At 39.2% G+C, this 21,202-nt stretch overlaps 1 protein-coding gene across 2 annotated transcripts in view; it reads right to left on the bottom strand.

The window, feature by feature from the left end:
* Positions 1–21,202, bottom strand: part of NOX4 (NADPH oxidase 4) — a 111,999-nt gene that overhangs the window by 11,477 nt on the left and 79,320 nt on the right. For both annotated transcript variants that reach the window (XM_051779254.1, XM_051779253.1), the window contains exons 14-17: positions 9,125–9,244; positions 5,935–6,043; positions 5,311–5,379; positions 3,154–3,254 (exon numbers count right to left, since the gene is read on the bottom strand). In XM_051779254.1, coding sequence (XP_051635214.1) covers positions 3,154–3,254; positions 5,311–5,379; positions 5,935–6,043; positions 9,125–9,244 — 399 coding nt within the window. The remainder of the gene's footprint in view (positions 1–3,153; positions 3,255–5,310; positions 5,380–5,934; positions 6,044–9,124; positions 9,245–21,202) is intronic.

The following is a 21,202-nucleotide window of genomic DNA, read 5'->3' as shown; positions in this document are numbered from 1 at the left end:
GTAATCAGAACCACAGAAAGGTTAAATGATTTGCCTAAAGTCACAAAAGAGACCTGTGGCTAATAACGTCTCCGAAACCCTGGTGAACCACTGCTCGTGCAGTGAGCCAGAGGCTCTCAGACTTCCTTCACAGGATACCCAACACCAGCATCTATTCTGGACATCTCCCCACATACCACTTACCTCCCACAGTTCATGCCCCACTTTCTCCCTCACCTCTATCACAGACTTCCCTGCTTGCAGATACCTTCCTCTCTGCCAGCAGCTTGGCTCCTGCCAGGTTGCTGTGACACAAGCAGGCAGGTGGTTGAGAGATGCTACTACATGGAGCAGCACTTTACTACCCTGAGCTGAGGGGCTTTAATTGTGTATCAGTTGTCTGGGACAAAGGTTTACTTTGTTGCTAGAAGAAAACAGGCAGCTGTGTAGTGCTATGTCTGAAAATCTTTATAAATACCACTAACATGTTTACAATTAAGGAATCTATGTTCTAGGCCATTCTTTGCAATAATTATAAGCACCAGTACAGGATTTTACTCATTCAGAGCACTAAGCAAGTAAAGCTTCAGTGATCCTATGGGATGAGTAGGTCAGCACATATTCGTACATCCGTTTTATGAACAGCTGGAGGTGAGGGAGAGATGAAATGCTTTGCTACATTGAGAAGATACAGTCAGGACTTAAAAAGACCCTATTTTAAATCCCACATTCATTTCTAGAGAGATGTTTCTCCTTTACATCACATGAGAAATGTATCATGGTGCTCCATGCCTTTTTCTCCTACAGATATTCATGTCTTTTTCTAGGTCAGTCTCCACCTGGAGGACACACCCATTTGGCCTAAGCAAAACTGAGCACAGTGTAAGCTTTTCATACAGAACCCAACTGAACAGGTACAAGACTGCTGCTCCATCCCCCTCAAAAAAGCAGGGAAAAAAAGACCAGTAATTTGTTATATTAACAGTCCCAATGCACATTCCTGGGACTGCAGATGTCATATGAAATATCAACAGTAGATGGCATGCGTCTGCTCCTCTTTTCCAGAAAAAAGGATCAGGAACCTGATGCTGGGTTGCCCTATGTCACGCTCTGAAGGTCTGGCAAAGCTCAGACACTTACAAGTGCACTTTGCTTATTTGGGACTCAAACAGCAACAACAGCAACAATGCACAAAGCACACAGCAATCAAACGGCTACACTGAGAGCTTTGCCAGCTGCCTGTTATTTATATGCAGCTTTTCCTAAAATCACAAATAAAAACTGGAAAATATCTCAGCTGCACATAAACAAGCCCAAGGGGATGATTGCAAATGTGAAAGCCTGAACGTTGGCACCAGATGTTGGAAACAACTCGATTGACCTGTTTTGTTTTGTTTGGGGTTTTTTTCATCTGTATTGCAGCAGGGACACCTACATGGAAAGTTACTGAGAAATAGGAACTGAAATAAAGCTAATAGCAGACCTAGAAATTGGACTATAGAGAAAAACTGACGTTCCTGTCTCATCCAAGGAAATATGGAGAATAACCACCTACAAGAGGTAAATTTCTGTGGGACAGCTGAAGTTGTTACAGGTTTCAGTACCGTGCATCATGTTTCATGTAACTATGTCTACAGATATAGACCTGTATAAACTCTGATAAAAAGGTGACCAAGGGTGACGAAGAGTACATCTTAGTAAGCTGCAGGTAATCAAAGGAGTCGGAACGTTATTTAGGTACTAAAAGACACCTTGTTTGAAAATCGCGGCACAATTTAAAGGTCTCATGTGAAAATGTAGAGAAAATGGTACTTGAAATCTAATTAGGAGTAATGCAGTGGAAAGTAAAAAACAAAAAGCAAGTATGACTACTACTAATAGTTTAATCTATATTACGTGCACTTACAGCCTTGCAAGGAAGTGGCAGAAATCATCATTTTCATCTTTTAAAACTGCACTCACACAGTTGAACAAACAAAAAAAAGACATTAACATGGAGCATAAAAGATCAACAGTCTTCTACACAGAGGTCTCTGAGCCCAGAGAGTCAGCTTGCTTCCATGACATATTTCCCTTCCTTTCCCATATTTCTTTACTCTAAAACCCTTCTCCAAGTGTGAGAATTCTACCATGGATGTCCCTCTGTAGCAGCCTTTGGAATGTCCTGACAAGGGACCCTGTCCACAACATCCTCTATGATCTGAATCCAAGAAAAATATTGTCAGCAGCTCACACTGCCAACGTGATACATTTGGTACTCAGTATTTCTCAAGAACCAGGGCTCAGTGTCCTCAGTCATATCTGGCGTGAGAAGAGTCAATAAGCCATGTGCAGATTTCACTTTGCAAGTGCAAGAGAAGACAAGAAGTTCTTGAGGGAAAATTTTGCAGATGAACATGCAAGCACTTCTCAACCTGATGCACCCAGATTACTATCAACAGCTACTGTGGTTTGCTTCCACACCACTGGCATTGCCAAAAGTAGATTAGGGAAGATTCACACAATCCTTTCCAGCAGATTAGTTTTTGAGGCAAAAAACTACCAGTGGGGGGTAAAATACTCAACCAACAAAGCTGGATCTGGACAAAGACATTCCATAGTCTAACTGCATGTCTTCTCTGGTTTACAACCGTCTTGTTTCAGACCATAATATGTTTTCCTAGTACAGTAAAAAGGCATTGCCAGGTCTTAACAAAGAATAAAAAACTGCCAGAAATCTTCAAAGACAATATATCCTCTGAATAAAAACAATACAAGTCAGTCAAGGTCTTCCTTGTGAATTTTTTTTGTAAACTAGCACTACAAATCATGAAATTTATAGGAGAAGTCAACAATTTAAAAAAGTGCAACCTCATATATAAAACCACCATATGTTGAAAGCAAGACATTGCCATGGACAAGAACATAGGGAAGCTCTGTGCAGTGAGATGAAAATCTGCTATTTTTGTTTCCTGGGCCACTGAACATAGCTGTGTAAAAAGCTGAACTGCTCTGTGTGTGTAAAAAAAAAAAAAGTGTTTCTGTTTGTACAGGCTACCTCTCACAGCAAAATATTAGTGAATTTCAACATTACATTATATGATAAAACCCAGAAATATTTTCATACCAACATAGCTAGACACACATATCCCCAGCCATCAAACTGTGGCATCCTTCAAGCAGACCATTACTTACCGCCTGTTACACTTTGCTATGTCATCAAACAGGAGTTTCCACTGGGGTCGTCCAATCAAAAGCCTGGAGTTTAAAGCTTGATATTTTTCACCAATTATTTTCTGCAAGAAACAAAAAAAACTCCACTGTGCCTGATTTGCAAATTGCCTCATATCACCCAGGGCTCCCATTTCTGACATTGGCTGACTTGCCATATTGCTGAGATATAAAACCTGAGCACAAGTACCAAACAGTTGTGATTAAAACTGCAGCTATTTTATGCTCTGATACCTCTGCTCAGTACCTTTTCAATGGCTCTCCTCGGTGTTCATTATACATTGTTCCTCTGCAGCTGCTCATTAATTTCCACATTACTTTTAAACCAATTTATTTAAGCCATAAAACAATAACCATGCTTCTATTACTCATTCCCTCACTGCCTTTTAATGCTAAGCTGGAAGAAACACTGCTGATGCAAAAATCATATTTCTGTCTGAAGTAAGCCTTTTTTTTAACTTTGTACAAGTAACTATTAAGATTACTAGGTCTGAAAAAGTAACAAGGGAAATCTTACTTTCCTCCCTGAGAGTAGTTTGCCAGCTGTTTTGAACTGCTGTGAGAGCAGAAAGCAACTAAAACTGCTCCCCAGATGGAACCAAATCCATTTCAGCAATGCTAACTCACAGCATTTTGATAAGGTGGAATGCCCTCCCATTGCAGGGCATGACCCTTCCTTGGTTTGCTATCCTAATGCGACAGAAAGGCAGAGAGAGGTTACACCTTATCTAGGCTCCCACATTCCCTCCTCTGCTGAACAACCTGACACATTGCTCATACCAATGCAAACGCAGAGCTTTGGCCAAGTCATCCTCTGTTGGGCTTTTATAGACAGGAGGCATTTGCTGCAGGGTGGCCTTGGTTCCCTCTTACCACACAGGCACAGGGCTTCTCTGCAAAGGGAGCATGAAATGAAACTACCCTATTTTTGGTAGCAGTCAGCACTTTGGAGTAACAGCAGTGAACACATCAGCTATATGGCAATGGAGAGTTGAGTTTAATTCCCCCTTGAGAAATTATGAACAGCATTATGATTTATGTCAGCATTGTTCAATAGCCATAAAAAAAAGTGTCTTTAAAGAAAGACTTCAACCAAAAAGTTGATTTAAATAAATTCAGCAACTGCTTGATCCATAATATCAGAACACTTTCTTTGAATTGACTATTATTTCAATTTTGCTGTGTCATTGCATTGAAGTCCTGTTTCTGCTTTTAATTTTAAGCTAACAATTACATACCAGCTTCATAAATTAGGTATTTTCAAGTACCCCATTTCAATCGACATATGCTGTCCAGACAGTACATTTGTCATAGTCATAACTACTGTAGCTATCACATCATTTAGACTAGTGTTCCTACCAAAGCTGTGAATGTTATGCTATCTCCATCTGATACTAAGCAGATCAAAATCCTTTGGGTATGGTTTGTCACTGCATTTCTTGTTTAAAAAGTAATTGTTAGGCTTGGTTCTGGGCCCCCTGCAGTCACTTGAAAGCTTCCTGACATAGCAGGGTAAAGACTTGTATCTAGGCTTATGTGCTAAATAATGTAAAATGAAGATTGCTAGCGTAAATGGTTACAGGAGATGCCAAGATTTGGGGAATTAGCCCAGCCTGGGGTTTGGTAATACATGACAACTGACAGTTCAGTATAATTTTCAGGCTCATACATCAAGAAACTTCTACCTTCTGTCTATATTTGAGGCAATGAAATAAAAAGCTTTTTAAAATAGCTAGTTTCTCTCAAAATATATATGAGAAGATTGAGCTTGCAAGTTCCTAGAACTATTCTGTTTTGATTCCTAGCCCAGAAACAATGCAGATTCCCATCAAACATTTCCAACTGCCTGGTCTGTGGCCTGGCATGACCTCTTTCGTAGAAAAGGAAGATATGGATTTCTACCCACACCTAAGCAAGTTAAGGGTACCAAACTAGATTGTCTTAATGCTGTAGGGATGGACTGGCTCTCTTTCTCTAGTAATGAATCAGTCATCTGAGTTTATGGTCTCATCTCCTGTTTTTAACATCTGCAGTAATCCCCTTTCTACCTTTGACTGACAGTTTGCATTGCCTATTACTCCAAGGTCTAGTTCAGTTTACAAACAACACTTGGCCACATACCTGTATTCCATCTGTTTGACTGAGGTACAGCTGGATATTAATATAGTCTGGCCGATTCTCCTGCCAAAGCTGGAAGGATGATAAAAACAGCTAGTGAAATAACATTCTTTCTCTTAATCTAAGTGTGAAGTCACTTGTGCCTTCTATGCTGAGGGATATAGGTTTCAGCATCAGTGAAGTAAGCTTTTTAATGGAGAAGATATGATTGCATAGCACCCCTTTGTGAATGTTGCACATCATGCTGTGTACAAAATATTGGTTTTGGAAGCTACACAGCTCTTACAATCCACCTGAAATTGCAAATCCCCCTCCTTTCTCGATCTGCCTACTGTCCAATGCCTAAAGGCCACTCAGACTTCCCAGCCTGCATGTCCTTCTTCCATCTTGCAAAGTAGGATGGACACAGATAAGTGCAACAGTGTGCAATAAAATACTGGTCATAGATACTCAAACTGTTTCATGCAGCTCCAAGAATAAATGGAGCCTGGGTCAGGCAGCTCAAGCAGAACTACCACTGGAGCTCATTTGTTTTGAGTAAGGCTACCATTCTCTATAGCGTGCCAGTTGTGTGGTGTGGACATACCTTGCATTTAAGTTGTCAGTATCCCTCCAAACACCCATTACCTTGTTATGCAACATACAGAGCAGATCTGCAAACCAGCTAAAAGATTCAATGTCCCTGCACACCCAAATGAAGTAGAGTCTTCTGAGCTTGTAGCATTTCCAGCCGTCCCTTGAAAATAAAATGTGTGGGTAATTAAAAATTACCATTTAAAAAGAAACATTAATTAATATGCTTTATATTCATTAACAGAAACATGAATTTTCATTAAAGGCTAACTGCTAAGTTGTTCTTCAAGCTATGATACATTAGACACTGAATTGATCAATGCAGCCTATTCGAATGATTCTGAGAATATTAAATCTCTAATGCAGAGCTAACAGCCATCATAGGTACTGTTTCTACACTAGAAGTTGTCAGCAATACAGATGATTTGGGCAGTAAATATGGATTCATGCATCATCATCAAACTTTTATTTTAAAGAAAAGGAGACATTCTAAGTTCAAGTGTATTATGTCAATTCATTACTAGGTTTATAAAGCGACCCATAAGTGGAAAGTGTTGACAAATGCAATAATGTCAAGACTTAATTCTGGTTGATTACAACTAATAATAGCAGTAAAATCACAAAGACCAAATCAAATCAGGGTTTCATTGTGTTAGGGGACTGTGTGATATATTACAGACCTTAGGAAATGCTGGTGGGTAAAGTGCAGCCACAGGCAGATTCTGGCATTGCATTTACAAAAACAGGACTCTTGTGTCAGATTTCTAATTCAATTAAACCACAAATAAGCACAAAGGAAGGATTTGAATGAGCTGGTAAATAAAATAGAAATGAAAAATGACCTGATGATTAAGGAGTTCAAATAAAGCACAAATATTCATGTTGGAGTACAAAAATGAGAACTGGAAAGAAAGCATCAAACTCAATAGTCCCCCTGCAGAAGAAAGCATCATCTAAGCAGATATGAACTTTTGTGGACTATGGAAGAATATATGTTTTGGGTTTTATATTATGTTTCCTATTTTATTGTATAATTTCCCTTATATTGTACCCCAGGTTTCTGGTATATTCCCTTATTCCTCGTGGTCCTGAACCCTGTTCTCTCACTGGTTGTTTTTTGCTGCATTGCAGTGTTTTTCCATATATGGTTGTGCCCTCCTCTTAATTTGCATGCTCTGCCCTTGCTCGTCCCTAGTTACACCCTTTTTCTAGAATGTTCTCTCCCTACCCTATATAAGGTGAGCACCATTTTAATAAAGAGGTCATTTCACCTTGGACCCTTGAAGTGTGGTGACCCTTCTCCCCTTGCGAGCCGTCATATTCAAGAAGTATTTTCTTAGTTGGCCAACACTGTTTTCTGTTGTTCTAATCACTGAAATGGTCAGTGAATAGATTGTTTCCTCCTTTTCCTCTGAAATAATTTTCAGATAGAGAAGGCCATAGCCTGCTCACTTCAAATGCTAATCCTAGGAGACAAACCCAATCAAAAAACTTTCATGATACACCTCACCATACCCACTGTGCATTATTCCAAACTCTAAAGCTGGAATATGTATAATTAGAAGAGTATTAATAGATCTATTTAAGTGATGGTTCCAATCACTGTCTTGCCTCCTCATACTGCTCCCTGCCCTGAGGAGCAAGGATAGAGACATCAGCGGCACTTCAGCAGCGTAGAGAGGCTGAGAACTCACCTTTCATGTAAACTTCCCATGGAGAGTAAAAAAAAAAAAAAAGACTGGGGAGTACAGTGTCTTTCAAGTCCTGATTTCAAGTTTTTTATTTATAAACTGCTGACCTGTCAAACAAGATTTCCTCCATCTCTTTCTGACTGCCTAGACTAAGACAAGCCCTTAGGAAGGGTCATAATCTGGTCAGATGTGATGAGAACTATAAGCAATAGCAAGCAAAATAAGTGCCTTTCACCACAAAAAAGGACAAAAGAAGAAAAAAATGCAAGGCATTTTGTATTGAGATGCTGCAGTTCAGTAACAAAACACCACTCATGGTGATGAAACATTGCAGCTGGACAAAGAGGCTGGACTGTAAGACTTCATGAAACAAGTCAAGCATAGATTTAAAATAGCATCTTATTCGCCTGAACTCTAGGCTTTCAGCAAAAATGTACCCTAGTTTTGAGAGGATGATTCAGACACTCTAAAGAAAAGAAAATGAGGAAGCACAAGATGCTCTTTGAGGTCTTTTGCACTATGAGACAGGTGAGGCTAATAACTTGCAGTAGCACTTAGCACTGTCAGGTCCAGCCCAGATTAAGGACATAAGAAGGTTCGCAGCATCTAAATTTACTTCAGCTTCACTTTGGAGTTAGAGCTGATCATTGGCATGTTCATCTTGGAACAAATGCTTTAGTTGTGCATTTTAAAGCCCTTGCAATGCCAGCTAGCCTCTCAGCACCTCAGGGAAGGTTTGCTGCTTTGGTTGGCTGTTCATACCGAGCCTTTGAAACAGGGATGCTTAACCTGTGACTGGAGCTCTTAGCCAGTACTCTAACAAATAAAAAGAAATCAATAGCAAACACAAAAGCAAGCCTATTTCACACGGCATAGGTTGTCATGTTGTCAATGCAACAGAGCATGTTGTCAATGCAACAGAAGAACAAGAGGTAAAAGGTTTGATCTGCATAGAATGTCAAAGGCTTTAAATTAAAAAAAAAAAAAATTTAAAAGGAGAGAGAGAGAAACAAGAAGAAAAAATAAGAAAACGGCATACCTAAAATTTAAACTTTTCAAATGGAGTTAAACACTGGAATACTATCTGAATTCAGGTTGATCCCTTTCTTTTAAAACCTTAAACTTACATATTGACAAAAGTCAAATCAGGAGAGCTGGCCCTGCATTTCCAGCAGAAAGACTGTCACAACTGCCTGACTCTCAAAAACTCACAATTATAGTCTGCAGCCTCATCTGAGATGGGACTAGGGGAACAAGCCTAGCTGAAGGACTGTGACTACATTAATCACAAGCTAGGCTGGTGGAAGTATACAAAGGCTAGTAACACCGTCCCAGTCGAGGTGCATTACTGGCAAAACTCTTCCACAACTCTTTGGGTTACACAGCCAGTATGAGATAATTTATGCCCTTCAGGGATATCGCAGTCCTCTAGATGTCTCCAAGGAATCATTTGCTTATGCCAGTGGAAATTTTTTAAGACTCTCAAAGTTTTTCTGACATGCAGTGCTACTGTAAATTGGGGGGAAATGGCTTTGAAAAGCCAGCTCACTTACAGCAGTGTGTTGAGTACTGATGCAAATGGTGTAACTCCAATACCTCCAGCCACGCAGAGACTGACCTCGTAGTTCAGTGCTTCCTCAAAGGGACTTCCAAAAGGTCCATCCACATACAGTCTGCATAAAGAGCAAAAAGAACACTTTTAGAGAAAGCTGCTAAAATCAGAGAGAGGAAAAGAAAAGTGAGGTGGAATTAAAACCCTGGAAAGCTTTATGTGGACAGAAATGAATGTACGGGTGGTATGAAAAACTGCTATATAAAATCTCTTGGTCCATTCCATCATTAGACAAGCTATTTTTTAATCAAACAAGTAGAGGTGATTAAGTTATGGCTGCCTTTTGTGTCTGGCATTAGATGGCAAAGAAAGTGCTGCACTAGAAACAACAACAACAGTTTGGTGGGTCTACACAGGATTGAAAAGAATTTGGCTAGGCTTGCCTGTGAGGTTCATCTTATACAGGTTTTCTGAAGAGGGAGAAAAATTGCCAAATTGTTCCTCTTTGACTCATGCTTCTCATTATTATAACCATGTTGTTCACTTGTTTTCAAAGATTATTTAGGAGACTGTGCATACTCTACATAATGAAAGGGCATAAGCTTCTCCTTTATAACATCAGACAGAGAAATAAAGGCAGAAGAGACTTCTCTTTTCCCAGACAAAGTCTTCCAACCCTCATCTGATTATTTCCTTTTGCGGGCTGGATTTTAGCCATAATTTTAAGTTCTCGGTCTGATCTCGTTTCTTTTAATTTTGTGGTTTGATCCTTGGCATCATTTTACCAGTCAAAACAACATCTTGTTTGGGTGTCTTTGGCCAATATGACCCTTTTTAGGAAATTTTTTCCAGATCTCTGCTATTGCTGACATCTGCATGCCTAATATGTTAGGTTCCTTATTCAACAATGTCTTAACTGAACACAGATAAGTACCTACTTTCTGAGGGATCTGGAGGGTGATCCTTAACTATGCCCTGTCTTATAAACTCCCTTCTTAGTGTCCTGCCTGAAGAGAAAGGAAGAAGACACTGGCACAGCCACAGACATTATCAGAAGGCATTGGAAATGCTGACAGTAAATTTTTATAAGTAACAAAACTTTATAACTAGGCAATCTGCAACATAAATATGCTTATTCTCATTTCTGTCTTTATTCTCTACAGAATTCTACAAACCTTCTCTTGGAGAATCTCAAAGGTTTTCACAGTCAGATATGTTAGTTCCAGCATGATGGGAATATTGGAAAAACAAATCCACGCCTTACTTAATACAGATAAATTCTTTTGCAAAATTGGGCCAAGACAAACTTAATTGGCCATGTGTATACAATATAAACAGAACTTTAAGTATCTGCTCATTAAATGTTTCCTGTTACATAATGCTTTATACCATATTTGCTTAACAAGGCTTTATTTTCCACTAATGAATGATACCACTGCTGGTGCAGAGTGCAGCAGCAGCTGCTTTAAGAGATCTAAATGTTGCACTGTCATTTGACTGAGCAGGTGAAGGAGCATCTATTAGTTAAATAAGCAACAGAGGAAATGTTCAGAAGCAGGTCATTACAGTGAAATAAATCTGGTCCACAGGACATTCTGAAAGAAGTCCACAAATGTTATGGGTCTCAGATGTATATGTAACAGATTTAACCGAGATCAAATTTTGGGATATCAGAGTATGTCAAAAAGAAAAAAATCAAAACAACTGAATACCAAAGACAGGCAACCGAGGTCCCAAGTCATTCCTGGCGTACCTCTTATACATGTTATCCTAAGCAGACCGTGACTAGCTGGTGAAATCTAGAGAATTGCTCCTAAAGGTATGAAGGGCAAAAACACAGGCCTGAGGGAAATTCCTTGCATTTTGGACAAGCAGCACTAACTTTTCTTTGGATACAGAAAGCCAACATTTTGAGTGAAAAACACAAGCAAAAAATATAAAAACGAACTAGCAAAACACATTTTTCGAGAAATTACCACGGTAGATGTGACGATAGTCATATACTGTAGGGGTGCCACTTGGCATAACTGCACTATTTGAGGACTACCTGAAGTATGTATGTCTGATCTCAGAAGGGATTAAGCAATTCCTGGGAAATCTGAGTGCCACTGAATATCACTGACATGATCAGGAGCTGAAACATGCAAAAACTAGATCCGGTCACCAGAAATTAGTCAAGCACAGTGAATGCCAGAAATTTAAGAAATAACCTGCAATTAAATATGTATTTTGGTCGGATTGCTCCAGTTCGTGGTCCATTAGCCCCATCTGGCCTGCAAAATATTTCTATTTGCCCACTGTCTTCCTCTGAGGGAGTGAGGAGCAGTTGCTTGGATAGCAAATGCAATCAGAAAGCCAAGAACCCCCTGCTGTGTCTGCATGTGGTCCAGCACAGAACAGCCAGAAGTCACTGCTTCCAAGTGTGAGAAAGAGAAACAGGGAAAAAGGTGGAGAAATATTGCTACTGAGTTAACCCACTCCACAAGACTGCTTGAAAAGACTGATTCCAAGGATAACATTATCTCCCTGAAAGATTTTGTTGGATGTCATAAATGTGCACCATTTTAATATGGGGATAATTAAAACTAAGATAAATGTGACCCTGATGTCTTAATGGCAGTGGTCATTTAGGAATTGAACCTTCTTTTATTCAAGTCAGTGAAAGCAAGAAACCTTCTGATGCCATATCAAAAGGCACAGGGTTGAACAGAGTAGTGATTCAGTCATAGACTTCTGCAGAGATTATGCAATTTTTGTTTCTTGTCAACATGTTCCTTTTTTCATTTGTAAGGACTGAAAAGTTTTGCATAAAAGTAGTTCATTATTGCAAATGAAATCTCACAGCACTCAATAAAAAGAGAAGTCAAGCCAAGGGGGGTAAGATGACTGTTTCCTGAGTTGTGCCCCAGATATATCACACTACTATGCTATGCTCTCCTATCCCCCCAGTTTTAATTTAATTAACATGAAGGCAGGGAATGGAATTTTACTAAAAGTTAAGAAATTGACCCTTCAGGCAAACTTATTCAAATAATGAGTTGTTCTTTCCACATGTATTCATTTCCAGACTTAGGAGTGCTCTCACTTATTCTGGCACAACTTCTTAGCTCAGAAACAGAAAGAAAAGCTCTTCAAAACAGAATACATCACAAAAAAATAGCAAAGCACATTATTAAAAAGCACCTTACAGATAGATGGTCAAAATATTTTCTATTTAAAGCACATTTCTGTAGTACAGTGGTACCAAAACGGCCCAGCAAGCACTAAACCAGCTCGTTCCAGTGCTGGGCAATGCAACTGCAGTAACATGGGGCTGTCCCTAAACTGGGCGACATTGTCTCAGAGACAAAGGCAGCTGTACTGGTTTTGAGACCCAAGTTATTGTCTTCCATAAGGAATTGCCCAGTGATGTGTGGAGATACCTACTCACTCCTCTTGGACTTGGATCTCCGTGTTGTGCTTTACTTCAGGGTGTAGGTGCCCTTAGAAAATTTTAATGCTTACACTGTACTGCACTACCCACCAGTAAATGATGATAACACCATTTTTTTCCAGGCTCTCTGGGACTTACAGTAAGATATTATCTGGGATATTAGTGGAATAACAGATGGATAGGGGAGTTATTTCAAGAAATTGTAGGAAATTTTAATTAAAGAAGTATCATCATTTGCAAGCTGAACAAAATGCTTGGATACAAAGTACTGTATAGAGAACAAAAAGTGAAGTCCTAGTCTGGTTGAAACTTGTGGCAAAGCTCTTACCATTGTCAAAAGAGTAAGGATTTCATGTATTTCAGTAGCATGAGATTTTATATCCTTGGTATTCAGTTCTTACTAAGACCCACATGTAGGTATCTTTGTGTGAGCATACTAAGTTCTTGATACAGTCACGAGACATAGTCAATACAGTAATGGAGCTGAATCCCTCCCAATTCCTTATAAAACTCCTACATCATTGACTTCAATAGTTAAACAACCCTCCTACCATGCTTGTTCTTCTCTTTTACTTGTCCTACTAAAACAACAGCTAAGTACTGATGGATACAGCCGGAGAACTCCAAGGAACCGAGCAATGGCTGAAGAAGTTTCCTTATGTTCTTCTGCTGCTGTAACTCTGATGCACTAGAGAGATGCAATCCCCCCTCTCTGATAACCCACAATACCAGCCTCCACCCCCACATGACAAATATTCAAAAAAGTGCCTCCATGTTCCACCCACATTTCCCTTCATGCCTGGGAGGGACTCTCTGTAAACATCTGAAGAGCTATTTCATTACCTCTCTTCAAATTCCTTCTTAAGACTCCTCTTTCCTCTGATAGCTGAAAAAACAGACTACTGATGTGCTCACTGTAGCTTAGCCATATTCTGGCTCGGTACTGTCTCACTGTTTCCTGAATTTTGTTGTCTGACTGTATCCATCTGTTGTCTCCTGTTTCTCCAGTTTAAGTTGGTTTGTCTCTCTGCTGTGTGACTTTGTCTATCACGATGGCTTCCTGATGCGTGATTGTTTCTTCAGGGCACTAAGATAATTGACATCAGTGAAGAATTACTGGAAACCACCCAAATCTAAACCTTGTAGCAGAGACAGTCTTTGATATGGTAGGCCTGCAGACAGCAAAACTGACTACTGCAGTGTCCTAGAACATTTTGGAGTCCAAGGCTCAATTCACAGTTCTCAGTAAAAACCTAGTTACAACAAATGACGAGATTTTATTTTTCAAAGAAGCTGCAATTATTACCATCAGAGATTTTCAAATATTTTCTGAAGCAAAAATCAAGACAGCTACTTCATTTTTTAAGTCAATATATAATACTTCATGTCATTATTTAAGCCTCAATATATGAGTGTAAACTCTGATGCTATTTTTCCAGAGGGGTTGTGATTACTGACAGCATTTCAGTACCAAAAGCCTTTTACAGAAGAAGAACCACCACTAAACAAAGCACACCAGCCTTGGTTCATATGGATTTCCAAAACTACAATGGTTTTCAAGGTTTAAAAGTGTCACAAAATGTGACATTTGGCACGTTAGATCAGAGATTCCCATGTGTTCTCTCGAAACTGTGAAGGATGATGTTTCCATTAAAGAAATCCACAGCCCCTTAGACAAATAAGACTGCAAAACCCAGTGGGTTCAATTAACTTTACATACTATTTTGTGCAAGATTGAAAAGGGTTGTGATTCTAGTTCAGGTTTCATTAGGCATTTTCTTCTGATTTTATTAAGTGCCCGAATTTAATTTCTGATTGATCATTCACACTTTTCCCCTTCAATTTCAAACATATTCCTACAATATGTACCAGAAATTGTAAAAGTTTCCTTTTCTCTTCTACAGAAGAGGATTTCTTGATCAGTTAGTGAAGCTAACAACATAGATGGCTCCAAACTCTACAGAATCAATTAGCATCAGATTTTCTTCCCATAGAAACATGCCAAACTACGATTTTTAAAACCGTGTAAGAGCCACTGGTTTTAGTAATTCTTAATTCTATTTATTTCTCCTTGACTGGGCAAAACAAAACAAAATCACCTGTTCTTTAGCTTATTATACTCTCGAGGGCCCAGAGATGACCAAATAAGAAATTCCAGTTTTACAACATCTTTAGCAGGAGGAAATAAAGTTGAAGGCATGATGACAAGGGCAAGAAAGTGAAACAGTGGAGCAGGCACCTGCATTTTTATGGATAAGGCTCCTCCTGTAAACCCCTAATTGAGCTACATGGTTTTCTGTGAGACGCAGTACAGGTTCATAAACAAGATACCATAGGAGTAGGCTAGAACATTATAGCAGCAAAAGTTGTACAACAACCTATTGGGAACCAGACTTGTAACAGAGGAGTGAGGAGGATGGTAGAGAACAAGAAAAGAATCTCCTAACTGTGAATGAGACATTCAAAAAAGCATGGAGATTGAACTCCCACAGATGGCAACAGAAAACAGACTTGCACAGCTGACATACAATCTTGTAAATGAGGCTCTTCCTTGCTCATGACTCCTAGAGAAATCTGAAGGCAACTTCTCAGACCAAGTTGATTTTCCTCAGAATTGAATAAAATTATCTAAACATTGCCTAGAATATTTATTGAGAACAATATTTCTGATTACTCATTGCTGACTATCACAGGATAAAAGCAACATTTTAGACTATTCATTTACTCCATTAAAAAGGTCTATAAAACCACTGTGAGAACTACAATCAAGTATAATTATGTATTGAGGCAACTTTGTTCTCTTAAAGTACATGTACTTTCTGTTCCATATTCTGGGGTCAATATTCTTAATTAATGTAGTATTAATTCTTCTCCATGGCAGCCTTTTATGGTCATTTTTTATAAAATGTTTCCAAAATGTATTCACTTGATTAAAGATCACATAATTTAATTTTATTATAACAAGAAATCCAATTTTAGACTTTTTTCCTTACCAATTACAGTTTTTATTTTGTGAAGTACCTTGCCTCTCTGTAAACTTGTGTCCTACCAATTCTGCTTCAGCTAACAAAGAAAAATAAAGAGTATTTGTGATGACTATTGCAACTAATGACCTGTTTCAACTTGTCTTTTGAAAATTTAGGTTGTTACATGATTAAGTGATAAAATGCTGTAGACCAGCAACCACAATCAGGTTGAATGATTTGGCTTTATTTCTCCACAACTCATTCACTGACACAGTAGTTATCTGTCTGTCTCACTGCAAATAGAATTTCTGCTTTGGAGTAATGCACTTCTGTATTTGATTTTTGTTCTCTTTCAATAGTTACAGGAAGCTTTTTGTTGCCTATACCATTCCCTTTGGTGATCATCTCAGAGTTGCCATCTAATACATGGCATGGAAGTATTGCCAATATTAGCCCTCTTCCTTGCTTGGTAAAGTATGCTGACTGGGACAGGATATCCCATGTCTCCACATCAGTGTAAGTACCTGCAGCATCAGTATCTGTAGAAGCCTAGAAGACAAGGGGGCTATTGTGTATGTTTCAAACACCACTAGCTGGATAAATAGCTGTGGAGCCAAACAAGGACTGTTGGCAACTACAGCCAAGTATTGTTGATAATAACACACTGTGAGAAAGAACAGAATGTGGCTGGAGAAGGGACCAGACACAGGTAGGGCAGCACTTTTCTGGGACAAACGTCCTTGTTCTGGCTCCCGGAGAAACACACAACACAATCAACCTCCGCTACACCTTTGAGCTGGGAAAACAAAAGTTGGCTTCTGCTGACAAATCTGAAGGATGACAAGTGCAGGATTTAAAATCCTAGCTAGATATCTGCAGAAAAAATAGGGGAGAAGAGAAGCAGCTGACTGGACTGCCGGAAGATAGAGCTGGCAGCAGATCAATCTGAAGACAAGGCCAGGCACATCATGGTTCCCCCCAAAGTCACCCTGCTCAGGCTCTTTGGACTAGATTAAGTAGAGATGAAGAATTCAAAATGAAGAGAATATGAAGAAAAAACAAAGAAGGACAAATCTCACAATAAATTCTGCTGGTGGAATGAAGTAGTTAATCCTGCAATAAAATGAGATTGTTAATATATAGTAAACCGAAGCACAAAAATTACTTGAAATGTAATAAAGTCCTAAGAAGAATTTGTCATGTCTCACTGCTGACTCATTTCTGTCTTAAGGTTTACATTGGGTAAGTAAAGTGACTTTGTCCAGTTACAAGCCCATTTTTTTTCTGGAAAACTCTTTTTAGGAAAATGTCTCTCATAGTTACACTTTCTTTATGGAAAGATGTTCTCCATAAGCGTCACATCCTATACAGGCCAGTGAATGTGCCTATAGGAGTAAGTTTCCTTCAGGGCAGTTTCACGAAGCAGGTAATTACTGCTTTGGGTCTCTAAAGAATCTATGCTTGAATTTAGCTGCTAGAAAGCATAGAAAAGACATTCTCTAAATATTCCTCTGACAAGAGATCTGCAAGATAGTGATAATTCAACTTCAGATGGCTTCCAGATGTTCACTGATGGTCAGACAAGCTCATTTCCTTAGGCAGACAGTCTCGTATCTGGAAAGGGATACAGAAAACTGGCAAGGCCAAAATGGAAAGAAAGAAAACCTGTTGAACAGTAGAGCGAACCACACACAGTTGTAGTAAAATGGCAGAATAAGAGTGAGATCACCCAACTTGGAAAAGGAATTTTTGAAGTCAACAGAACCCTAGAGATGAGTCTGCATATAGATTCACTGGCAGAAGTTTATCAAGCAACCAGAGAATATATTGCATTACATCACAGATGAGCTCAATGCAGTTCTGACTATCCTGATCTCTTTGTTTTTCTCTGAACATGCTCCAACTTCTTATTTCAAGTTCTGTTTTTCAGAGTGAATGGCTTGTTACTGTCTGCAGTGTTCCAGTTTCAGTCCTGCCAAGGACCTGTATAATGACATTATTATTCATAGGTGGCAGTGTCATTGTTCCTACCATACAGAGATGCCTCTGTGGAGCTCTCTTGTGCTATTGAAAATAAAGAAATTTTTATCCCTTGAATTTTTAAATTCCTTCAAGCTCTTACCTTTCTGTGTGCTGTAAGAGTATTCATAGTAACAGATTTTTAGCATTTCTATGACTTATATACAAGAAGCTTAGAGAGGACAGGTGACCCCAAACAAAACAGATGAGTGACTTGCTGAGAGACAGAGAGGGGACTAGTGTTTAAGTACTTTAAATACACAATTCTTCTCCTAACCTTTCCCACCTCTGCTTTTCATAAATATCCTGAGGGCTACAACCCACTGGGTGAGAAACACTGCTGCAGGGCAAGGTGACTGTAAGGAACTGAAGAGAGCAGATGCTGGGCATCACAGCATCTGGCATAGAGTCAGGATCTAAGCCAAAGAAAGTTTTCCTGTAGGTTCAATACCCGTTCCTGTTGACCAGGACCCCGAAGTTGCTCTGCATATATACAGAGAAACTCCACTGTGTATGACTGGTCTTGCCACTCTGTAAAGACACAACAAATCATGACACATGAGATTTCTTGCACAAAATCAAGTGTCCTGCAGCTCCACACCAGTAAAGCTGATCCCCATCATGTTTGTTGTCATTGTGAAATGCAGATTACAGGACTGTGCCTCAGGTCTAACCTAAAATGCCAGTTTTGATCAGTCAGAGAGGATGATAAGTCCAGACTTTTAATCCCATCTCCCTTATGCTGATCTACTGCCATTTCCAGAATGTCATTTACATCCTCAGATATACTCTTTGTTTTGGTGAAATCAGGTAACAACACATTCTCAGAACTCCCTCCACAAGATAAGGGATACTTAGTTTAAGTTTAATTAGCTTAATGCTTAAGTTTACTCAAAGCCACACCTCAAATACTGTGCCCAGTTCTGAACCCCTCACTTCAAAAAAGCCATTGAGGTGCTGGAGCATGTCCAGAGAAGGGCAACAGAGCTGAGGAAGGGTCTAGAGAGTAAGTCATATGAGGATTGGCTGAGGGAGCTGGGGTTGTTTACCCTGGAGAAAAGGAGGCACAGGGGGGACCTTATCACTCTCTACAACTACCTGAAAGGAGGTTGTAGCCAGTCTATTCTCACAGGCAACTGGTGACAGGATGGGAGGACATGGTTTCAAGTTGTGCCAGGGGAGGTTCAGGTTGGCCATCAAGAAGAGTTTCTTCATTGGAAGGGTGGTTAAGTATTGGAACGGACTACCCAGGGAGGCAGTAGAGTCACCATCCCTGGAAGTGTTAAAAAAATGACTGCATGTGGCACTTAGTCCTAAGGTTTAGTTTACATAGTGATGTTGGATCAAGGTTGGACTCGATGATCTTTGAGGTCTTTTCCAACATTAATGATTCTATGATTCTAATAGGTTTCATAGTCTGATACACATAGACAAAAGGCTGTTATAAAGTATGATCCCCACAATTCCCCCACCCCATGTCACTGTTTCTTCTTCAAGGATGATAATTTCTCTTTTGGTGAACAGTCTGACATTTCTGACTATTTAAACTCATCGTCCTTTTCTTCCATCCATCTCCTAAAATTTACCAGATCATTCAGAAATTTCATTACATTTGCTCTGAACTATATTATCCTCCCTAATAATTAAATCCAATGATTTAATTAATTTGGTGTTTACATCTCCCTCCTTATAATTCATTATTTGATATATTGAAAGAACACATCTCAAGATGAATTGTTGCCTATTTGATACCTCACTCCTTTTAAAAGTCTCTGCTTAAGAACTATGTGCTGCTTGCCACCTGTCAGCACTGGTTTTTTCTTTTTTTTTTTTTTCTATATTTTAAAAAACTGTGCTGTATTCTTATTTAGACAATACTTTGCTGAATTCCCTATGGAAAAAAAATCTGATTCCAGAACAAAAAAAGGGGCAAAAATGCCACTGAATTACATGATATCAGTATTTAGACCTGTGGGACTAAAAGGTGTATTATCCACTATACAAGTGTATACATATACTGTCTGCTTTTTACTATTTATCCTGCTGTGGTACCTGTATTTGCAAGCAAATACACCACGAAATGGGCAGTACACAGTGGATGAAATCCCAGTGCTCTAGGTTGAAACAGAGAAGAGAATTGCAACAATGACTCCATTAAAAGTTTGTGAGGTACATAAATACTCCTGTAATGGTGGTCACAAACCCCATCGATAAATGGATCACAATCCTTAATGAGCAAGTAAAAGGAAAGGAGTACAACATTACACAAAGGAGTATTCCTAGAGATTCGTTGTTTTACGGTTTCCATCTGTCCAACTGATGGCTCTTATCTGACAGTTTTAAACCTGATAGTTTAAAAAAGGGTAAACAATAGCTTCATATCTCATTGGAGAAGCCTTGCCAAGACAAATAAAATAAAGAAAGGGTAAAGCTGACTGTGGACAAAGCCACCATCCTTATTATTTCCTTGTTAATTTTATTTCATCAGTTTTGTTAACCTTAGATGAAAATGTTCAAATACTTAAGTGCACAGGGGCTTTTTTTAACACCAGTGACCCAATGATAATAAAACCATAAATGTAAAAAGAAGTAATTTTGATAAATATTTTTCTGAGAAGAAGTTTTAATGGTATAATGTCCCTTGAACTTTCATCCTCCAAGGGACCTTCAGTACAGAGATAAACAGACCCCAGACTCAGCAGAATCAAGACACTCTTTTTGTTTTTTTAATAGATGCTAAATATTTCAGTCATGAGTCTTCTCCTTGGACATCACAAGAAGAATAGAACAAGGGAATGAGCCAAATTTCATTGGCTCATAATTGCCAAAACATTTCTACATGGTGCAGATGCTATTCACTGGTGCCAGAATCTGAGTGCAGGGCCAAATAAATAACAAAAAAGTTAATTCAGTGAGGGGGGCACATCTGACTACAAACAGCTGGCATAGCCAATACAGAGATAAATGGATTTCTTAAGCTCCAGTGGTACTTTTTAGAGCTGCTTGCAGCCAAACTGTTTTATTTTGCTATCAAATGACTTGAGAGGGACAGGTCAAATTTTGCTAACCACTGTTTGCACCGATTCTTTAAAGTGGATTCCTTAATTGTAGTGCAAATATGCACCAAGAAAAAAAAGTTAACCATCAACCACTACACAGCCAGTTACTGTCATCTAACAATATGAAGGCAAAATGTGTATACACATGTGATACACATGTATACAATGTAGTGACATGTATATATGTCACTACATATACATGTATACATGCATACAATGTGATACACACCCAAAAATGCTTTCAGACAGCAAAGAACTGCTACAGATGGAGCAGTGAAAGCTAGAAAAGTTCATCATCTCAGCTTGGGCTGACTGTGGAAAGAGGGAAGCAGGGGCTGATCTTCAGGGGACAACCCTTCTGCTGCACTTAGAGCTTTGAATTAGATGTTCAAGTGCTAATGGAACCATGGGTGAAAGAAGATTTGGAGACACCGAACTCAGCCTGTTTTCTCCTGAGGACACAGCAATTCACAAATAAATTCACAAGACATTCCTTAAACTCTTCTCCCCAACACAAGACGGAAGGAGCACAGGTTGTCCATCAATACTAACATCACTGGCATGTCACAGAAGAGCAGTGCCCAGAGCCTCTCATTACAGCC

Source organism: Manacus candei, unplaced genomic scaffold, assembly GCF_025592945.1.
Source record: "Manacus candei isolate 608988 ecotype Guabito, Panama unplaced genomic scaffold, ASM2559294v1 h1tg000014l, whole genome shotgun sequence".
Classification (NCBI taxonomy): domain Eukaryota; kingdom Metazoa; phylum Chordata; class Aves; order Passeriformes; family Pipridae; genus Manacus; species Manacus candei.
This window is presented reverse-complemented; position numbering and strand designations above follow the sequence as displayed.